Raw genomic sequence first — 21,960 nt, 5'->3', positions numbered from 1 at the left:
AAATAAACTTCTCGGTGCATGTTTGAGTAGCCATCTGACGCTGTCTGTGGAAAAAAAATGCGGCTTTGAGGGCTGTAAACAGCCTAAACAGTGGAACTTGCATCCGCTCCTATTCATTGCTGCCGTGGCGATGCGGGGACAGACACAACTACTGCAAAACAGGAGCAATTAAACTGAAAATCTTCAGATTCCTTCTTTTAGACTTTAGAAAATACACCCCCAAGTTGAATTCGCCTGGAATTGTCCTTTAATGGGCCATCTGGAGCCCTGAAAATGTTTCTTGAAAACTGAGGTTTGAACCGAACCGTGGTTTAGGTGAACCGTTACACCCCCATGTATTGAGATAAATATCTCAATACTTTCTCTTCATCTTTGAATAACTAAGAATTGACCAGTGGCTCAAATGACCTGTTTAAAGCAAATGACTGGGAGGAGAGGGGAAATGAGATACAGATGTGTTAGTGTCTTTCAGTGAGGAGCAGAGTCTCACTGGGTTTTATTAAAAAAATTGAATACAGTGTATGAAAATGTTTTCATGAAAACAACTGATCACAGTGACTGAGGTGTAATCTACATTCAAGTTGACAACAACAGTGATATAATGAGACAAGTTGTACTGCCAGAGACGAAGGTTCAACATGACCCAGACTGAGTGTGTGTCACTGAGCAGACACCTGCTGCTCCATGCTGTTCTGTGGGGCTGGTCAACACATTGTTTCACATGTATCATTGCTAATGCTTTTATCCAAGACAATGTAGTTATAAACAGCACCTGGAGAACAGCTGATTCCTCCACTCAGCCTGCGCACACATCCGGTCTGTTCTTCTCCTCGACACCTTTAATTACTTCATCATGTAAACTCATCTCCAGACAGTGATGGAATTATTGAACCAGGAAAACAGAAAGTCAAAGAATCTGCCATGTGAACAACCTCTGAAAATCATCCATTCATCAGCCTCTGGCGGCACACGCACACACACACAGACACACACACTAGTAAACAACCATCACTCAAAGATTTCAAATAAGTTCCACTGACCTACCCAACTGGTCTCCGGTCAGTCTTCAGACCCAGTTCTTCCTCAGGGATCACTGGGACAGTGACAAGTCTTTTGGGGCCTTCAGTCATTTAATCCTCCATTAGATCCAGTTTAAAGGTTCAACCGTTATAATTACAATCCTGGTAAATAACACCAATTTAAATCCATGATGATGGTCCGGCAACGGGCAATCCAAACGGTGTACCCCCCCTGAGTGACGGACAGACCAAACAATGAATTAAAATCCCATGCGAGATCTCTTCTTCTTTGTCTGAGACACCTGTGACGATCCCAGTCGACCCTGTGAGCTCTGGGAGACGGACTGAGACTGGGAGAAACCAGCCCAGCCCAGGGAGTCCTGGGACAAATCCACCCGCAGAGTCCTGAGGGGGGCGGACTGAGAGCTGTGGTGCTGAGAGGAGGAGGGGGGAGCTGGGTTGTTCTCCTCACGCAAGGGCTCATCCTGGAAACAGAGCAGAAACAGATCCATAAAGAGAATGGTGACATTCATTAAGGACAGATTGTGTGACAACATCTTTACATGAAGGAGGTGACGGTTCACACAGTGCTTCTAAAAAGGTGCTTACTAACCCTAACCCTTTCAGTCAATCATTTCTCTCCTTTAATATTTTAATATGTATTTTTACATCATTGGATTGACTGATCAGATGCCTCCTCTGTCAGTCAACTACAGAAATGCCAACACCAACCCCCCCCCCCCCCCCGATGTTAACTGCTACTACCAACAACTACCACGGCCTGTGTGTAGTACTGTTTGTATGACTGTCAGTGAACGCATCACCTTCCTCTTACCTGAGAAGCAGACACAGAGCAGGGGGGGCCCTCAGGGTTTTTCTGCCCCCTCTGACTGGCAGGTGTCCTGGGCAGAGAGAGGAAGCTGCTGCTGCTGTGGGGGGGGGCGGGCCGGTCGTCTTGTCTGTTACTCACACTCTGAGGTGTGGCCGTTACTGTGGACGCTTGGGTGTCCTCCTCCAAAGCGGGGGGTGTTGTGGCTCTTGGCATCTCCACCTCCAAGAAGCTCCTCAGCCTGGACAGCGGCCCCGATCCCTCGGTGTCGGACCAGCCCTGGTCGGCCGCCGAGGACCAGCCGGCCGAGTCCGAGAAGCTGTCCAGTTCGGACAGGTTGCTGACGGAGGAGGTGAAGCTGCCGGCCAGCTCCACGCCGCGGCCCGACGCTCTCTTGGCCTGCTTCTCCCTCCTCCTCTTCCTCTTCAAAGCCTGCACCTTCTCCTCCCGGTTGAGCCCCAGCTCCTCGTCCCACCACGCCCGCCACCGCGCCTCGCCCTGCCACGACTGGGTCAGGCGCTGGCTGAGCCCGTCTCTCCAGGCGTCCGTGTCCACCTGGTTCGGCAAAGCCTCCACGTCCGGAGACCTCAGAGAGGCGGAGGCGGTGCTGTCCACCAGCAGCGAGCGGTGGGACATGCACGCTCTCAGATCTCGCCTCAAGCTTTGCACGCGCTCCTCTTCTGTCGGATCTGTGGCATCACCGCCAGGCGGGTGAAGAAAGCCTTTGGTGCTGATGGTTAAGTGCTTCAAACGGCGTGGGCGGGGCTTCTTACTGCTACTTTTTTGCATCAGTTTCTGGAGCCAATGCTTCCAGGTGATGAGAGCGCCATCGCTGAGCTGCACCGGAGCGTCCTCCACACTGCTGGGTTCTTCAGCAGCAGCATCTTCACCTCTCTCCGCCTCTCTGCCTTGCTCTCCTGCGTCCAGTTCACTGGTGTGATCCAGCTCCGGTTCATCGTTGACGATGACCTGCAGACCCGACTGCTGCAGCCTCCGACCTTTCCTTTCTGAATCTGAATCTGAGTCGTCAGAGTACGTCGTCTCCGCCGGTTGTTCCCTTTCTGGGGTTTCGGCCACAAACCTGGGTACGCCCACATGCTGAGTCGGCCCTACGATGCCGTCGTCGCTCCACGTGTCCTCTGCATCCAGCTGAGAGTCTGGTACCAGCTGCTCTGCTGCTGTGGCCTCAGTCGGCGTCAGCAGGCTTCTGGCTGCGAGTTGAGGCGGCGGCAGCTCCTCTGCGGCTGAAGGTCGGGGTGCGTCGCCGTCGTCCGACTGCCCCGGCTCCAGGATCTGGTAGAAAACATCTCCTGCCTCTGTCAGCTGCAGGACACACACACACTCCTCTCCTCCTGCTTCGTTTGCTCCTCTCATCTGAAAACAAGTCAGACCTGAAAACAAACCACAAGACTAGGTCAACATCTAGTCACAGTTTGTGGTCCATGTACAAAATTGAGGATGTATATTAAAACAGCTGGAGCTAAAACAAAGTCAGAAGATCAAGACTGTGCTGTGTTTATAAAATGAAAACTTATAGTGAAGGTTAAAGGATAATTCCAGGGAAAATTCAACCTGGGGCAGTAGTTTGCTAATATTGCAGGTCTAAAAGAAGGATTCTGAAGATTTTCTTTTTAATTGCTCCTGTTCTGTAGTAATTCTGCCTGTCCTTGCATCACCATGGCAGTGTACAATGGGAGAAGATGGGTTTGTTTACTTCAAGAAAGCCGACATGTTTGTAAACAGAGCTGTAACACAAAGTCTCACGGAGTCTTGTGAGAACTTGAAGTCAGTATATGTTTGAAGCCATCTGCGTGTCAGAGATGTAAACAGCCTAAACAGCATAAAATCTGTCTGTTCCCATTCATCACTCCTGTGGTGATGCAGGGACAGACACAACTACTGCAAAACAGGAGACATTAAAAAGGAAATCTTCAGATTCATTCTTTTAGAACTAAAATACAGCTCCAAGTTTAATTTTCCCGGAATTGTCCTTTAAAGCCCCCGTACAGACTTTTCGTTTAGTGTTGATTTTGGCGGCCCCTGTGGACGAAAGCGGTGGTGTTTTGCCGGAATGAAGACTGCATTTCCCACTGTCGTGAAGACGTTTGTCTGGCTGGCGCGTGTAGATTTGATTCGGTAACGTTGGAAAGAAGACAGGACTTTTTTTTTTTTTTTTAGCAGCTATCTGCAGCGTGCGTAGTAATGTATCTATTTTTATCGTTTCGTCAGTGGTCCGACCCGACCATGCCTCCCAGAGGTATAGAATTAGACTACTAGCGTATCTTCACACTGATGGGCTCATCTGCTGTTGTAGGTAACAGAGACACATCAGCACAAACCAGAGACTTTTGCGTATCCAGTTAAAAGCTCCGTACTGGGCCTTTAATGTTTTTCATATTTGGTCTCTCACAAAGCACAAGACCTCCACCTGGGATGCAGCAGAGGGTAACAGGTCTTTACAGTTACTCCTGTAAACCATGTTTGTTTTTGCCATGCATGTTTCAACTAACACTTCCTGTAACTTCTTCAAATACAAAGTCCATAAGCCGTCATATCTGAACAGAGTGTTTACTTCTGCTTTATTGTCATTTAGTGTGTTGCCTTATTTCTGGATGTTGGTGTTTGTGGTGTTCACACATCAGTTATTTTCATTACCAGTTAGTAATGACTTCCCTCTTCCTTCTCGCTCTGCTTGTGTCAAATTATTCCTCCTCTTCCTTCATCATTCTGCTACTAGCTGTAATGACTGTGGCCTGGGTGAAGTGGAGCCCTGAGCTCATAGTTGGTATCTATACATGGTAAAAAAAGAGAGGATTGCCCGCACACTCTTGCAGGAGGTCACAGTGATTTATTATTTTGAATAAATCACTGTGACCTCCTGCAAGAGTGTGCGGGCAATCCTCTCTTTTTCTACGTTACTTTTTATTGCCCTGCACCTCAATAGCCTACAGCATGATGTGCGTATAAAAACCTCCTTTTTCCAGATATCTATACATGGTCCCATCACGAACCAGGTATGAATCCAATGTGTCTAAACGTGGCACTCATTTGGCAACACTGCAGCTCCAAACACCCTCCATAGAACCTGTTTGCGCCATTTAAATTTAAAGAGCAACAGGTGATGAGAAAACTCCTCTGTTAAAGGGATAGCTCAACATTTTGGCAAATTTGACCATTGCCATAATCCATATAGTCATAGCAGAAGGGTTCATTACCTTTAATTGTCGGTGCAAGCTGTTTGGTGATTGCTTTCTGATTGGTGGGGCAGAGACGTGAGCTGCTCAGCTACCGCAACAGAGACGCATCGTATTCATCAAATACACAATCCAACAACTCCAAAACGCTCTGGTGAACAAGTTGTGACCTGCACATTCACCACGCCTACTCCCAAGACTATAGGGAATATGGCAATAGGTTGTTGAACTATCCCTTTAAGTATCATGCAGCCAGCAGTGACTCTGCTGCTACATCATACAAGTACCTTTAAAAGTAATACTTGGTCCAAAACCCTCCAACAAATCCTTAGATGGTTCACATGTTGGATCTTGTTAGCTAACAAGCTCGTCACTAATCCAGCTGGGTTTTGTTGCCAGCAGTATTAGGACAGAAGTCAGAGCCTGTGCATTCTCTACTGCAGTGGTTGATGGTCAGTGAATGTCCCTCATGCTAACTGTTACTTAATCTACAATGTTTCCTTAGATCATTTCTGCAAGAAGCTGTTGCAGAAATGTTGCTGCCAAATGTAGCAGTTATTGAGTCAAAGGGATCAAATACTAATTCCACCATAACAGTGAATGAGTCATGTGTTCAATAAAAACATGAGTATTATTAGTTTAAGCACTGAGGGTGTATTCAGACATGTGGCTCATTCGCTTTGTTCCAATACAATTGTTGCATTTTTCTTTTGAGTCATTTGTGTTCACATGGTAACAGTCCCAAGCGGTAAGTTGTAAACAAATACCATGCGAACTGCCTGCTCTCTCATTGGTCAGAAGTCCTACCCAGAAGGAGGAGGAGTTTTGCCCAGGAAAAACAACAACCATGGAACATCAGCAGCGTGTGTGTGGCTAGTTTGTTTCTTTGGGCCGGTTGTGTTGGTTGCTGAGTCGAGTACGACCTCAGTGCAAAGGAACCGCTCCAGGGCTGGAATGGAAGTGAGCTGGGACCTCCCCTACTTGGTGACCTCAGCCAGCTGGTTTTATCCTGCATCTGAGTGTGACAGCTGTGTAACATGTGACCAACCCAACTCATAGTCTGTGTTGTTGTGCTTCTCTGTTTTGTTTTGTTTTGTTGTTGTTCTCTCTCCTTCTCTTATTGGCCTTCTGATTCTTTGTCTTGTTTTTACCTAACACATATCAATGGGACAAGAGATGGAAATTAGCCATATGGCTATAATCTCATCCATATTTACATTATAAATGTCCAAATATGTACTGTCGCATTTCTTAAAGCAGAAGTAAGCGAAATATTTGTGTTAATGTAAGTCTTAAATAGTTATATCTTCCGACAGCAATCACTTACACAAAAAGTGTTTGGTCTGAAACACGGGTCTGTCAGTCACTCTGCTCTGCTGTAAGCTGAGGAGAAAACTTTCCTTGTATCCTACAACCTTTATCCAATGAGGAGAGAGAACGGCATAAAGGGGCGGTCCTCTCTGTGTGTGCAGCCAAGGGATGCGCGTGAATGTGGTGACGTAGGGACGAGGGCGGGGGCTGCTAACTCCATCTGCTGACAGGAAGTTAGCCAAAATGACCGGATCGCTTACTTCTGCTTTAAATAAATTGACAAACCGATCTTTGGTGTTCCCTCCCTGTTTCTGAACAACTGCTCCAAAAGAGGCAGGTCTGAACACACCCTTAGACACGGGACCTGTCCCTGGTCTGTCCATACCTGCAGCAGAAGAGGAGAGTCTGTTGATGGCTGTGTCCAGGCGGTGAGGGATCTGGACAGGAAGGTGTTTCAGACTGTCCCTGGGTCTGAGCAGAGCCTGAACAGGCCCTCGACTACAGCAGGCCTCTGATCTGCCTCCTGATCGACACAGTGGGAGATTGACAGGGACGGTTAGTGGGGATCATGCATGCTCCACACGGCCACCGGTTCTAAACTGAGCCCGTCTTATCTGACCTGAGTACTGCAGCAGGTGGATTTCCTGAGAACTCTGGGAGCCCAACAGGACCTTGGTGGTTCTAGCCCCGCCCGGTGCTGCGCCAGCGGAGGTGGAGCCAGGAAGAACACAACTAAACAGAGGTGGGGACTCCATCATGTGATCACACTTGAGCATTGGCACACATGGGAAACGCTCGTCCATGATGTAGGCAGAGTACTGAGAGAGAGAGGGAGAGAGAGAGAATTATCAATACCAATTAGGGCTGTCCCAATTATCTTATTTTGATAATTGATTATTCGCGGATATAAAATCAATCAAAATTGTCCAGCTCCTTTATTCCTGTCTTACATTATTGGACCAACTGATTAATCCATGTGTGTCTGACCTCACAACAGTGGTAATGGTAAGTTAGGAGATCAGCGTACCTGGGTGTTGACGAGATGGTGGAAGGGGTGGGCGTCTCCCAGGTATCTGGTCAGGATCAGTCTCTCTCCACTGCGACACTCTGAGGTGTTGCTGATCCGGAACAGGGTGTGACCCCCGACAGGACTTGTCTAGAGCAGAGGAGGACAGCAGGCAGGGTGCAGCGTTAAGAAGACGGAGAGAAAACAAGGAAAGGGATGGGGAGGATTGTAGAATAAGGTGTGTGGTCGGTTTATTGCAGGATTTTTTTCCACATATGCGGCAGCTGATGTTTCTTATTGCTTTTTTTCTCTCTTTAAAAAAAAAATCAAGTTAGCTTTACTAAGGGACTACAAAACCCATTCAGAAACACATCATTTTTACACTTAAATTTATAGAGGGATTATCAGTCTACGTCACTGACGTTCTACTGCGCATGTCGCCTGCGGAAAGAGAGCAGAAAGAGCCGCGATCATGTCTTATTGTGCTGTTAGTTGCACTATTGTGTTGATAAAAATAACACAACTCGCAAGTTTTACAGAATACCGTCAACTCGCACCCCTTTCAAGGCAAATGAAAGAGAAAATAATACAGAGCAATGGGCTCTATGCACAGCTCCACCACTTCCTGAATTTAAGACAGGTCCTTCATTTCCTGTCTTACATTATGGGACAAACTGATTAATCCAGGTGTGTCTGACCATTGTGACTACTCAGACACACCTGGATTAATCAGTGTGTCCAATAATGTAAGACAGGAAATGAAGGACCTGCCTTAAATTCAGGAAGTGGTGGAGCTGTGCATAGAGCCCATATAATGTGTTAGACACGTTGGTTTGAATGGTGATAAAGCTGGATATGCCCACAGGCACAGCTGTATAACTGCAGCCAGTGAGTTGTGAAATGTTTACTACATTAACAACAGTGACTAAATAAGTAATGGAAAGCAAGCTAAGATTAATTAACGTTATATTATTTTAAATTACATATTCAGCCACGCAGGTACAGTTATTCTCCTTATTCACAATGACCCAGACTTCAGACATGTCCGTCCTCTTCCCTTGTCTCTGACCAGGCAGCACCTCAGTCCTCACAGCCACTAAGTTTTGTAATCGTGTAAGAGTGTTTTCCTGATCGTGATTGTCTGTTAAATAGCTGTAGGTAACGTTAGGGATGCACATTGTTGTTTTTACTGATGACCGACACCATGCTGTGAGTGTCCGTGGCTTGTCCCGTGGCTGAGTTACCGTTGCCGCGGCACAAACTCGATCCTCCATCCTGACGGTTTTTTTTGCCGTTATAAAACCTACAGTCTATGTATAAAACACACACTACGTAACCATGGAGTAAACCATGGAGTAAACTTCAAGGTAACCACGACAACCAAATAATCCCTCTATACCGCGACATATACCGTTACCGCGAAGGAATTTATACCGTGATATGAATTTCAGCCCAGACTGTCAAAAAGAGCTGACAACTGACAATGTGCCATCATCTCACCCTGATGTCTGTGAGCTCCACTCCAGTCCTGTCAGCGTAGAGCATCACCCTCGGATGGGCGGAGAACTCGCACCATCGCCATGACGACTTGGCATTGAAGTACAGGTTGCTGTCTTCCTCCCGAACCTTCTGCATCCTGCCAGAGTGGAGCATCACTTTAAAGGGATAGTTCACTTTTTTTTTGAAGTGGGGCTGTATGAGCTACAAATTCCCCATTAAGTTCACTACATGCAGTAGAAAGGTCTCTGCTCCCCTTGCATCTAGTGTACTTAATGGGACAACGAGGAGTTTTGGAAAAGCGAAGCGTTTTCACACTACATTTATGAGCCTCCGCGCACCGTGAAATTCTTTGACCGGCACAAGACGGACTCATGTTTTCATTCATCAATAATTAAAGTCAGAGGTTTGAAGACGATCAGATACTGTCGTAGTTCCGACCATAAACGGCGATTCAGCTGCGTTATTCTCATGACTCACCACGAAACCGAAAGTAAGGAAATGCTGGTCGGCTCGACCAGCATTTCCGCCACCACTAATAATAACAAAATAACGATAGAGACAAAACGATATATTTATCGAAAATGGGCCCATTAACAAGTGTGGGTAGCGGAGATTCATCCACATTAACGTGAGACTTTTATATAACCAAACTCCTCGTTGTCCCTTTAATGGGCATTTGTAGCTCATACAACCCCACTTCAAAAAAGGTGAACTATCCCTTTAATGTCGGCTTGACTCATCATGACCTGGACAGACCTGAACGTCAACAGACAGAACCTGTCTTGGTTGTCCTCACCCTTTGCCAACAGTCCACAGGTTCACTATTCCGCTCTCACTCGCCACCAGGACTTCACCTAGAACATGAGGACTGACGGGACAGGAGGACAAGCAGCGGGACACATCACTTTACACCTCTTCTTCAGGCTGTTGTTGTTTTCAGAGCATGTCCTGGCTGCTCCCTGACGATCACTGACCTGACACCGACGCAGGTGGCCACCTCCTTGGTGCTGATGACCTGCAGCGCGCGAGGTTCGTCCGTTTCACTGAACCTCCAAACGCCGCACAGGTGGTCCGAGCGCACGGCAACGCAACCTGCAACAAAAGAGCTAGGATGAAGAGTCTGGCCGGCGCGGACTCGGAGCTCGTCCGGCTGCTCGCCATGTTCGCCCTGGTTCCACATTCTTACAGTAGTGGAGCAGGGAGGCCGAGCTGATCTGTCTGACGGGGCCTTTCAGCTGGAAGCTCAAAGGGCTGCTGCTGCCGCTCAGGACGGGGGGACTCCCTCTGTGGTGCTGCAGCGCCATCCTGTGGAAGTCTGGGGTACTGCGTCAAGGAGCAGACAGCAAGTCTGATCCCATTCCCAACCTCCAACTTTCTTTGTATTCTTTTTCTTTCATTTCCTTCTCCCTCTCTTTTTTCTTCTCATTTGTTTGTTTAAATATTATTATTCCTATCTCTTTTCTTGCTTGTTTTCTCCTCTCTCACACATGAAACCTCTCATCACACTGTGTTATTTCTATTACTCGCTATGCCCATCAATATTACTTTTGTTACTATTATTATTATTGTCTTTGTTAGTAGTAGTAGTAGTAGTTGCACTGTAACACTGCCTGGCCCTGATTCATCACAGCCCGGTATTGTCTTTAAAGGGATAGTTCAGCTTTTTTGAAGTATGGTTGTATGAGCAACAAATGCCCATTAAGTACACTAGATGCAGTAGAAAGGTCTCTGCCCCCCACTGAGAAAACACTGACGCATCACGCTGCACCTAGACACAGACAGTACACTGTTGTCAATGAGGGACCATTAATCAGCGTATTTTCGCTGTCTACAAGAAGTCCCGACTCAAAATAATACACCAGTTCAAGACTACCATCTAAAGTAAAAATTTACAATGCATCAGCTGGTCGGAAAAAAAGTTTGTTTATCTGGAGCTACCCAACTCACTAACCCTAACCCTAACCCTCTGTATTGTCTTGTATGTTTGTCTTTAATTCTTGTCATCACCACACGGGTCTTATATTGTTTGTCTCTGTTAACATTTTTTTTAAGTATTAGGCAGGATACTGAGACGGTCCAGTGCCTGGCTGCTGGGGTAGAGGAGGCAGCCGCCGCTGCTTTCTGAGAAGGGGACAAAGTCCAGGGCGCCACCTGTGGTTGCTTCAGAGAAGAGGCGACGGTCTCTCTGCTCAGTCAGCTCCTCATACAACAGAGAGCTCAACAGCTGAAGGGGCACAGACTGCACCACGTCTGATAGAAGGAGATTGTACTTGTCCAGTGTTGTGGAGGAATATGTCTGATAACATCTGAAAACAAATGAAGCAGGAACATCAATCAGATAAGAGGAGACTTATATTTGATTTCAAATCTTTTGCACACACACACACAGGTTCACTCACGTTTTTAGCTTCAGCATTTCAAGATAGTTTTTCATCTTCGACATGCTGACTGCACTCCCTCGGTTCCTCTACAAAACAAAGACACATACAGATTATGATGAGAGGAAAAACAATGAACGCAGATTTACACCGCAGAGTGGAGTCTTTTGTGTTTTTTTACCTTTTAGTTATCTCAAATAAATTAAATTAAGATGTAAATGATCTATCAGTGATTTATCAATCACTGCCTGTTAAATAGCAGAGCACCATTACTGATGAAACAGGTTAGCTGATTGTTTTTCAACTACTGACATCTAAAGATCATCTCTTTGCAATAGAAACATTACACTATTAATGAAACAATTGACTTCTTTTATAAGCCTGTTATTTTGACACTCACCTTTTTCAATCCTTGTTTAAAGCAGAAATTTTCACCTAGAATTTCACTCATGCACCCAAAGGCGTCCTGGCCATGATCCATGAAGAAGTTCTGAATCTAAATACAAAACAAAACAGGAAATACATCACAGTCAAAAACACACTGTGTGACTGAGCTCACACTGACTCTGTTCATTATGAATCTAGTGTGTTGCTAGGAACTATACTGAAATGACATATGTCTAGAAACTTTATGTATAGAAACTTTACTGTCTCGGTGAGGAGACTGGCATGCAGTGACATGAATACAACAATCAGACATAAATGACTGCAGAGAACAGGTTCACTGTAAAACTGGTTCAGAAACATGCAAGCGTCCAAATGCTGTACTCACATGTTCTGTGAAGTCAATTGGATCTGGAAGCTCTGAAGACCAGGGACATGCTGGGAAGGTTTTAAAGCAATTTACACACTACATTAATGACAAAATAATGACATTGTAAAACATTTTCACACGAACAAAAAAGGCAGAAAGATAATGTGTCCAACAAAAATGTCATTTGGTGCATATATTGCAGCCAATATGTTTTGGATAACAAAGACAGTTCAGTAGCCTTTGAACAACATGTGTATGGAGTCAACAAGGAGTGCTGGACCACCTCCCTGTGTAATACATGCTGTCAGTCTGGACTCACAGCGTTTAGGTGACAGGAGGGGAAGTGGGACAGGCTCAGTGTGACGCCACGTCTCCCCTCTGACCTGATGGCTGGGTGTGAACGTCCAGCTGGAGAGAGGACCAGAGCTGCTCTGAAACCACAACAGAGAGAAAATATCACAAAACAGATACACACATCTCTTCTAACTGCTGAAATCCAGACCTACTGTATGACACAGGTCACTATCAAAACAAAGAACAGCAAAATATCCTTCAGCAGACACGCTTTCATTTTACATTTTTAAAATCTTTTTAATGTTGACATTTCAACACAATTCAAATTCGATATAACATTAACACTAGTAATAATTCCTGTTTAAGAACCAAACAACCAGTTACATAGAGTTATACTTGATTTCAGACTTTTACACTTAAATGCATCAAAAAACTTTACACCTTTATTTTGAAAAGATGTTTGCTGCGTTGGAAGCCCATTATAAATTACCTAATAAAAATAATACAACCCAATGATAACCCAGTTAGTATCTTGACTGACCATCAAGCAAACAACCTTATATTTTTAAATATCAACCATTAGTTAAGCATGTATTTATAATGGTAAATGATAGTGGTTAATTTATATAAAATGATTTTTTTTTCTAGTAGTAATAGGCAGGATTACAATTTGCATCACAGTAACCAGTGAGTACTGTATGGATGGTGGACCCACCTGAGGTCGGACTCGGCCGTAACTGCCCCAGTTACCACCGGAGCTCTGCCCCGCAGTAGCGTCCGGTGGTCCGCAGTTGTAGAAACAAGGGAAAACCTGCCGTGGGAACTCGTAGTCCATTTTGTTTGCTATCAACACATTAAAGTACGGTAGCTGTCGGGTTTAATGAGCGTGTACTGTTGTTCTCCCACCCTCGGTGTCAGGGGACAAGTCTGAACATGTTGTTCCTTGGCTCGGCTAACGTTAGCACGGCCGCCGCTGCTCCCGGTCAGGACGGAGAAACACCGCTGTCCTCCTCTAGTCACCGTGACACGCGGTCCACAGCACCGACTCGAGGCTGTCCGCCTTGGAGGGACCTGTCGGTTCTGTCCAACACACACACTAGCGGTAAAAGTGTCCCAAATCCTCAGCCAGCCGAACACGTGCAGGCAGCACGAGAAGACCGCAGTCAAGCTTCCTCTCGTGAGTACCCGGCAACAACAACAACACACCGACTTCCGGTCTGATTTTGTTCAAGAGTGGAAACTCCCTTGATATTTTTTTCAATCATATTATGAGATGACTTGTAAAAAAACGTAGTTGCAATACAAATATAATGAGCAAGTACGCAACAATACAACGAAAAACAAACCCATAAAGCGCTGCTGTTGTTGGGCTTTTATTTTGAAAAGTGGGCGGCTCTTCAGACAAGCGAAATTTCGTCTATGGTCTGCATTCTGGTTCCTGTCTGCAGTGGATACCGAAATCACCAAATTAAAAAAATAACCAAAATAAAAGTGTTCACCAACATAAAGCTTATAAAATAAACATTAACTTGCAATACAATAAAAGCAAAATGTTATAATGGCTCGGGGACTTTCTTGTAAATTATATTCCTTAAATTAAAGAGTTTTACCGCATTTTATTAGCTCGGTGCTTTTATTTTGACGGAAAGGCCTGTCTCTCTCGCCCTGGATCCGTTTCCTACCAAAACAACGCCCCCAGACTAATAATTATACAAATATATTGACAGTCTTTAATAAACTCCAATGGTTCCAAAGCCAACAATCACATTTTGTATTGGAAAAAAAACTAACAAACACAACAAAACAAACAAAACAAAACAAAAAAAAAACAGTTAAATAATTTATCAAAAATAAGTAGATTCAGACACAACGAACCCCCCCCCCCCCGCGTATATTATCATTTTTATGTAACATTGGATGTGGTGCCTTTTTAATAACGAAAACACGCGGAAACACGATCATTACGAGGATTTCATCCTTGGTAAATGAACACCGTGTGTTTTTATTTTGAAAAACTGCAAACCGGATGCGCCAGTCAGTTACCCACTGATCAGCTGACCGGACTGATCGGTGTGTCGGTGGGACAGCAGCTCAAAACAAGCCAAAAACAAGGATACTTGTCGTTTCTGCCTCCCGCGGAAGGACACGGTCGCCAGCAGGTCCTCCGTAGAGGGACATGCTCCAGTAGGACTCCTTCTCCTGGTACGTGTGGACGGTTTCCGACCTTGTGTTTTGGTTCCGTTAGCCGAGATGCTAACCTCGGAAGTCCCGACATTGCAGGTGTAGTTTAGCTAGTTCACACATCACCGCGCAGACAGCTGTCATTTCGTGTCCGGTTGTGATGAAGCCTTGGTCCAGACGTCTGTCTTTGAGCTGTCTTGGTTCTTTGACTGATTTTAATATGTCCCAGTGTTTCCTACACGCTGCTGCGCTGTGGACCTGGATTATACGCCAAGGTTACTCACTCATATGCAGTATGAAGTCACGAACTGTGGATGTGTAGCTACGGTGTCTGTGTGGTGTATGGCTGTTAGGACTTGTGACTCACCAATAAGTCACATTTCAGCAGTGACACGGCTACGTTCATATCTGACCTAAAGTCCTGATGTCCCCTGTCCTAACATGTAACAAGTAATGTGTAATATGTCCTAACATGAAGCATGTTGCCCATATGTCTGCACATATGACAATGTTTCACAATGCATTTTATATTTGCATATATTTTTTTAACATTTCTAACTTCTCTAGCTATCCCCTGAGCCTTATGGCTGTATCATGACTGTCCTGTACCAGTGAGGTGCTGACTCACTCATTTGGAGGCTGTAACTTGTTCTTAGATTGTACCACATCATATTGTCTTATGTGTTGTCGGCCTACATCTTATTTATTGTTTATAAATAAATCATGTTCAAATTCAAATTCAATTTAAAGTGATTATTGTCATTTGCACAGTAGAAAAACAAGTTTCCCTGGCAATTACATTTGTGTCCACATCACAAATGCCATGTATAAAAACCAAGTATAGAAATAGACAATTAAAGAGCAACAATAATATAACAATAGTTGTAATAATAATAATGATAATACAAAAAATACAAGACTAAAAGGTATGACTATTGTGGGTCTGATACATTAGCTGACATGTTGGTACACAAACAGCTGGATGGCACTGTGTCACCTAGGAACACCAAGCAGCAGCCTCATGACATCATTATATTCCACAATGAACAAGTTAGTTCATTCATTCTCTCTCTCTTTTTTTTTATTTTTTATTTTATTAAATATGCAGCATCATCATGACATAAACATATAAGGACCTGGTCTGAAAAGATGGTATCACCTGACCTGTCTCACTCACATTTTGAAGAAATCAAAAATGAAACTGAATTTGGGCCACGTGATATGCAAAATCATTTTGGCAGATATTACCACTGAAATTGAAAGTTGCTGCTGGAATGGTTATTTTTGCATTCATTGCTGTCAAGCAGTGACGTGCACATCTGTGCTGATTTTGGCTGGACTTCAAGTGAGGCATCAAAACAGAAGTTGGAAGGTGGGGTTATGTGTGAAAACATCTGTAACACTGGAAGTGTTTTGTGTCACTGTTGCAGAGTGCTGCTCTTGAGAATTCAAGACCTTGAAAGGGATCTTGAGACACATTCTGTTGTGATTTGACACACCCACTTAATATGTAAATGTAAAGACAGAGGTGTACAGAAGAGAATGTGGTCAAAGTTTTAGCCAATGAACAATGCCAAAAACCCATTAGCACAAAGAGTCTACCGATTGTCTCTTCTCTCTGTTGTTCACATATGTTATGACTACAGGAAGTAAACTCCAGTCCTCCTGTCAGCCTTGTTTTCATTCCTTATTTTTGTCCCTTATCACAATAGTCAGTGTACAGCTATCAGCAACAATGGCTGCACCCATCGCAGAACATCTTCATACACCTATTCCTTCATCACATTATTATTGTTATCATAGTTATCGTCCATTTATCATTATCAAGGTGAACTGCATAGTATATTGATTAGAGACCATTTTGCCCAGCCCTAGGTTTGAGCCCTGGTCCTGCCTGTCCTCCCTGTGCCTGTGTGGGTTTTCTCCTCCCACTCAACACAAATGTAAATGTACAAATGAAGAGTTGTGATTGGAGGAGGAACATTCTTCTTTAGTCTTTTTAGTCCTGTTTCCTATTTTGATCTCTGTTGATCTAATTCTCTTTTTTATCCTTTCAGACACATCACCAAAATGTCCGGGAACAACCTGGTTCTACCCATAGTGCTGTGGGGCCGTATGGCTCCCACGCACTGCATCAGCAGCCTGCTGGTGATGGACGACTTCAGCACCATCATCACGGGCTGCCATGATGGACAGATCTGCCTCTGGGACATGACACCTGAGCTGGAGGTACTGTTGAAGGAGAAGGTGTTGTCTGATGAAAGTGCTGTTTGTTTGTTATCCACCTGTGATGTTTCAATGTGCTTCCCATCGTCTTATTTTAACCTTCTTGTGTCTCTTCCTCTCGTCTCCTCAGATTTGTCCCAGAGCCATGTTGTTTGGACACACGGCCTCCATCACTTGTCTGTCCAAAGCCAGCGCGTGCAGTGACAAGCAGTACATCGTCAGTGCGTCTGAGAGCGGGTCAGTAGCTGTATATCTTTTAGAGGAATATTAATGTAGATTATCAAAGCTGGAATCAATCATTTGACGTGACTCATCAGGGGCTGTACACTACTGATGTGAACACAGGGACTGGATTAAAGGCAGAGAGGGATGGAGTGTATTAATGTACTGATCTATAAAACATTTGAGCCAACATTTTTAGTTGTACATTTTTCTCTCTAAATAAACTTGACGCCCAGAGTCAGAGGCTTGCCACCTGTCCATATGAACGTTCTAGGGCTGCACGATTGCACTTTTGTTTGAGCATATAATATTGCTTTAATATTGCACTACATATTGCAGAAAATAAAATATTGCAATGTTAGCTTTAGTTTCCAATATCGTGCAGCCTTGGTACGTTCCATTATTTTGTACATGACATCTCTGTGACACCTTGAAGAGAGGTTGTTGAACTTGGTACACACATTCACCTGGGATCAAGGATGGACTGATTTTGGTGGTCAAAGGTCAAAGTCATGGTGACTTGACTTGGTGCCTTCTGAACACAGTATCTCACACCACAGACCTTATAAAACACTTTTAAACCATACCTCAAGGTTTATGTTCCATGACTGTGGACCAACAGGTTCAACTTCAATGTCTGACTTCAGTCTGCTCGTGTTTCAGGGAGATGTGTTTGTGGGACGTGAACGATGGACGCTGTATTGAGTTCACCAAGCTGGCCTGTGCTCACACTGGCATACAAGTAAGACACACATCCACATCCTGTGAATAAATAAATAAAAACTGGGATTGAAAAACAGGCCGAGCTTTCAAGATAAGCACAAACAAATAAAGGTCTGTTGTTAAAGAGGATGAATGAGAGACAGTGAATTGACAGTGAACACATGAATTCCTCCAGTGCAACAAAGTCACGTCTCTTCTGCTCTCACTTCTGTTTTTTTTTCTTTTTTTAGCTTAATGGGATAGTTCGACATTTTGGCAAATTCGCCTATTACCATAATCTCTATAGTCATAGGAGTAGGTTCATTACCTCTAATCGTCGGTGCAAGCTGTTTTTAGATTGGTGGGGCAGAGATGTGAGCTGCATGGTACTTTCGCACTTCCCTCATCAAATTCATCAAATACTCAATCCAACAACTCAAAAATGCTCTGGTGGACAAGTTGTGACCTGCACATTCACCACGCTATGAGATAATAATGTAACATTACGGGACGGAGACTCGGAGTTGTTTACGAGGCAAATGTGTAACCGGAACTACATCACAGACACAACTGTTCAGCAAAGTGACTTCAAAAGTGCAAGAAGTTCTGAGTATTTGCTTCATGTGTCATAATGTTACATAATTATACGTTATCATTTCATAGCGTGGTGAATGTGCAGGTCACAACTTGTCCACCAGAGCGTTTTGGAGTCGGTGGATTGTGTATTTAGTTTGATGAGGGAAATGCAAAAGTACCGTGCAGCTCACGTCTCTGCCCTGCCGATCTAAAAACAGCTTGCACCAATAATTAAAGGTAATGAACCTACTACTAAAACTATAACGATTATGGCAATAGGTAATTTGCCAAAATGTTGAACTATCCCTTTAAACACTATTTTTTTCGCTACTTATATCCTCTTCTACTTTGTTTTTCAAGCACTGTTCAGCTTCCATCAGTGGAATATAACACATCCGGCCGACTTCGCACACTAAAAGCTCAAAGCGTATGCCCTTGAAGCTGCTGTTAACTGATTATTATTTTTGTCTCTTCCTGTCATCTGTCCTCACTTGCTTTCGGTCCGTCTTCCCCGTGTGTCTTCTGCGCTCCTCCAGTTCTATCAGTTTACCATCGGCACCGAAAGGGAGGGACGTCTGCTTTGTAACGGCCACTACCCAGAGATCCTCGTGGTGGACGCCACCAGCCTGGAGGTCCTGTACTCGCTGGTGTCCAAGATCTCTCCCGACTGGATCAGCTCCATGAGCATCATCCGCTCCCACCGCACACAAGGTGAGGGAGGCAGGTGGAGCTGGAGGAGATCTAGAGTTTGTCTTGTTGGACTGGAGCCGTAGCCATAAAGACATTCATCGTTGTTTTGTTGCCAATTGTACTTATGCGTATTATCCTCTCATGTTAAAGGGATAGTTCACCCAAAATTGGAATTTCACTCATTATCTACTCACCCTCATGTCGACTAAGGGCTGGGAGAAGTTTCAGAGTTATCCGTGGCTTCTCTGAGTTACAGGGGGTCTTGGCATATCAGTGCATGTCCATATAACGGTTGCAAATGGATACCAACTGTCTTCGTAACAAAAAGACACACCAAAAAACATCCAAATACCTCCATGCTGCTCGTATGTAATGTCCGTCTTGTATTGAAGCCCCAAAATGCAAAATTGTCCTGAAAAAAATTAAATAAGTCTATTTTCCAAGCTTGTTTGTAGTGGAAGCTCCTCTTCCCGGTTCGTCAAATTTGGACGAACCAGGGTCCGTCCTCTTCCCAGTTCGTCCAAATTTGACGAACCGGGAAGCTGTAGTAGCTGTTAATGTTTCGTGTGTATTGTAGTCTTGTATATGCTGTGTTGTTTTGTGTTATATGTATCCAGGCTCCCGCAATAAGCTTTTGGTAGCTTCAATGGGAGACCTGATTCACACAAAATATGTGTTGTGTGTGTGAATAAACTTCAAACTTCAAGATCGAAAGACTTGTACAGACATCTTTTGACTTGATGAGAAATTATCTGTCTATGATTAAATTGCCTCTGAATAGGAGCTTCGAAAAGCTTCCGCTACAAAACAAGCTTGAAATATAGACTTATTTAATTTTTTTCGCATTTCGGGGTTTCAATACAAGACGGACATTACATACGAGCAGCATGGAGGTATTTGGATGTTTTTTGGTGTGTCTTTTTGGAAAAAGAAAGTTGGTATCCATTGGCAACCATTATATGGACAAATACTGCTACGCCGAGACCCCCCGTAGCTCAGAGAAGCCACGGATAACTCTGAAACTTCTCCAAGCCCTTAGTCGACATGAGGGTGAGTAGATAATGAGTGAAATTTGAATTTTGGGTGAACTATCCCTTTAAGTGTCGATGGACGCTGAGTGTCATTTCCTGTCTCTCTGTAGAGGACACGGTGGTGGCGGTGTCTGTGACTGGGATTCTGAAAGTCTGGATCATCACAGCTGAGGTCAGCAGGATGCAGGTACTCCGTCGTTTGTTGGTTTAGAACTCTATCATGAGTCTCATCATGTCAGATGTTCATCCACTACAACAAGAAGACAAGTGAAAACAGTCAGATGAAGTTGTTAGGTGTGTTTACTTCCATATGATCAGATAGAGCAAGAGAATGAGAGGATGAGGGACAGTAAAGGGTCACAGACCTGAAACCTGACTACCGCATTTCCTCAAGTAGTAACCAGCACCTTTATTATTTTTTTTACATCTTTCTACAACTGCCCAGGATACCGGCCCCTCGTTTGAGGCCGGCTTTTATTTGAGCAAGGCCTTTATTTCTGATTCCCTTTGTTCATTTTTACACATTAGCGACCAAACTCATTGTTCAGCAGATGAACAAAGAAGAGGAATGTCCGTGCTGCAGCTGACAGACTCGATCGCAGTCTGGTGTGTTTCAGGGCAGGAGACAGATGAATGCTGTTACAGTTAATAAAGCTTCATCATTATTCATTGTTCAGCAGCTCTTCGTCATCTTCCTCACGTGCTGCTTGGCACCTCTTCTCCTCGCCGCGCTGTCAGAGCCGGGACTCTGTCCCCGTTGCGCACAGTTCATTAAGTCAGTCAGAGTACTTCCACCCAGTCCCAACCGGGCTGTGGACACAGAGCAGAGACCTGCCGTCCCTCTCTGAAGCAGACGATGAGCTCGTCTTCACTCCTGTCAGTCTTCATAGACAGTCCACAAACTTTTTTTTTATTCATCTGATTCTTTTTATTCTATTTTGTTCTGTCTTATTTTGTTTTATTTTATTTTATCTTTCTGTCCATTTTCCTTTCTCGTGTCATAATTGTTATCATGTCCGTATAAGCAGGTAGGTTGTAGGTTTTTGTTCCTATTGTCTTTGTTTATACATGATTTTGATTATCCAATTAGATTTGTTATTGGGATTTTAAAATTTCAAATAATTTTGATAACATCACAACCTCAGAATAGACAAAGTTCTGTGGAGCCCCTGAAATCTCTGACGGAACCAACGCTGTAAACAATGACCCAGCTGTTAATTGAGGAAATCCGGTACCATTGCATGGACCTGCCCATACAGCATTTAGTGCAACAGTAGAGTCACTTGTGCATCATTATATATGTTGGTTTCTTCCTCTAATGTGTGTATCTGTGTGTTTAGGACCAGGACCCAGTGTTTGAAGAAGAGTCCAAACCAATCTACTGCCAGGGCTGTCAGAGTATTTCCTTCTGCACCTTCACTCAGAGCAGCCTGCTGGTGGTCTGCTCCAAGTACTGGAGGGTAAGAGACTGCAGCACCAAGATGAATGTAGTGCAGGAAATCCATCCATTCATCCTGAACTGATGGATTCATCTGTGTGTTTCCCGCTCCTTTTGTGTGTGTCAGGTGTTTGATGCAGGCGACTACTCGCTGCTTTGCTCGGTGGCCAGTGACAGCGACCAGGCCTGGACCGGAGGAGAGTTCATCGCTGCAGACAAAGTCATCATCTGGACGGAGGACGGCTGCAGCTACATTTACAAGCTGCCTGCCAGGTACACCTCCCTCACTCTAGTCGATTAAATAGGATGCATGTTATTGAGCATCAGTATAAAACAGGGGTTCTCAACTAGTCTCAATCTGGGACCCACATTTTCCCATGGTCATTAAGTCGCGACCCACTTTTATAGAATTCAAACTAAGAATTTTTTTTTAAAGCCTTTAAAAACTCATTTTGCTCTTTGTTGAGCAAAGTGCATTTCAGGGCACATGAATGAAACTGAGGAGGACCATGACAACTGCATGTACGGACGTGAATAAAAAAATATCAAACTGCACAAAATGGAGACCAACAAAATGATATATTTGACTTCTAATGCATCTCTGCATTC

General features: G+C 44.4%; 2 protein-coding genes across 3 annotated transcripts in view; one reads left to right on the top strand and one right to left on the bottom strand.

The window, feature by feature from the left end:
• Positions 1 to 1,063: 1,063 nt before the first annotated feature.
• Positions 1,064 to 13,453, bottom strand: taf1c (TATA-box binding protein associated factor, RNA polymerase I subunit C). Its single transcript, XM_085793658.1, has 15 exons — positions 13,001 to 13,453; positions 12,311 to 12,422; positions 12,010 to 12,059; positions 11,638 to 11,733; positions 11,259 to 11,326; positions 10,927 to 11,165; positions 10,046 to 10,174; positions 9,834 to 9,951; positions 9,656 to 9,727; positions 8,860 to 8,995; positions 7,381 to 7,509; positions 6,973 to 7,171; positions 6,739 to 6,876; positions 1,855 to 3,239; positions 1,064 to 1,504 (listed from the first exon to the last, which is right to left on the bottom strand). The coding sequence occupies exons 1-15, from the start codon at positions 13,118 to 13,120 to the stop codon at positions 1,280 to 1,282; spliced, it is 3,216 nt and encodes a 1,071-aa protein (XP_085649784.1). The 5' UTR covers positions 13,121 to 13,453; the 3' UTR covers positions 1,064 to 1,279.
• Positions 13,454 to 14,322: 869 nt separating this feature from the next.
• Positions 14,323 to 21,960, top strand: part of LOC146977407 (WD repeat-containing protein 7-like) — a 50,581-nt gene continuing 42,943 nt past the window's right edge. The window contains exons 1-8 of one of the 2 annotated variants that reach the window (XM_085793660.1): positions 14,323 to 14,487; positions 16,524 to 16,695; positions 16,823 to 16,929; positions 17,578 to 17,656; positions 18,729 to 18,903; positions 20,024 to 20,085; positions 21,254 to 21,373; positions 21,479 to 21,624. In XM_085793660.1, the coding sequence (XP_085649786.1) occupies positions 16,537 to 16,695; positions 16,823 to 16,929; positions 17,578 to 17,656; positions 18,729 to 18,903; positions 20,024 to 20,085; positions 21,254 to 21,373; positions 21,479 to 21,624 (848 nt within the window). In that variant the 5' untranslated portion in view covers positions 14,323 to 14,487; positions 16,524 to 16,536. Of the gene's footprint in view, positions 14,488 to 16,523; positions 16,696 to 16,822; positions 16,930 to 17,577; positions 17,657 to 18,728; positions 18,904 to 20,023; positions 20,101 to 21,253; positions 21,374 to 21,478; positions 21,625 to 21,960 lie in introns of both variants that reach the window. The other variant, XM_085793659.1, reaches the window with a different exon arrangement.

The sequence above is a fragment of the Trachurus japonicus genome, chromosome 12 (assembly GCF_045865225.1).
Source record: "Trachurus japonicus isolate A0001 chromosome 12, Traja_1.0".
Classification (NCBI taxonomy): domain Eukaryota; kingdom Metazoa; phylum Chordata; class Actinopteri; order Carangiformes; family Carangidae; genus Trachurus; species Trachurus japonicus.
This window is presented reverse-complemented; position numbering and strand designations above follow the sequence as displayed.

Bases quoted from the DNA above. Each gene is read 5' to 3' on its own strand.
- taf1c (XM_085793658.1), bottom strand. From the start codon at position 13,120: ATGGACTACGAGTTCCCACGGCAGGTTTTCCCTTGTTTCTACAACTGC. The intron at 10,175-10,926 runs GTATCCTGCCTA...GCAGTACCCCAG, and splicing joins CCAGGCACTGGACCGTCTCA to ACTTCCACAGGATGGCGCTG. The intron at 7,172-7,380 runs GTACGCTGATCT...TCTCTCTCTCAG, and splicing joins ACCATCTCGTCAACACCCAG to TACTCTGCCTACATCATGGA.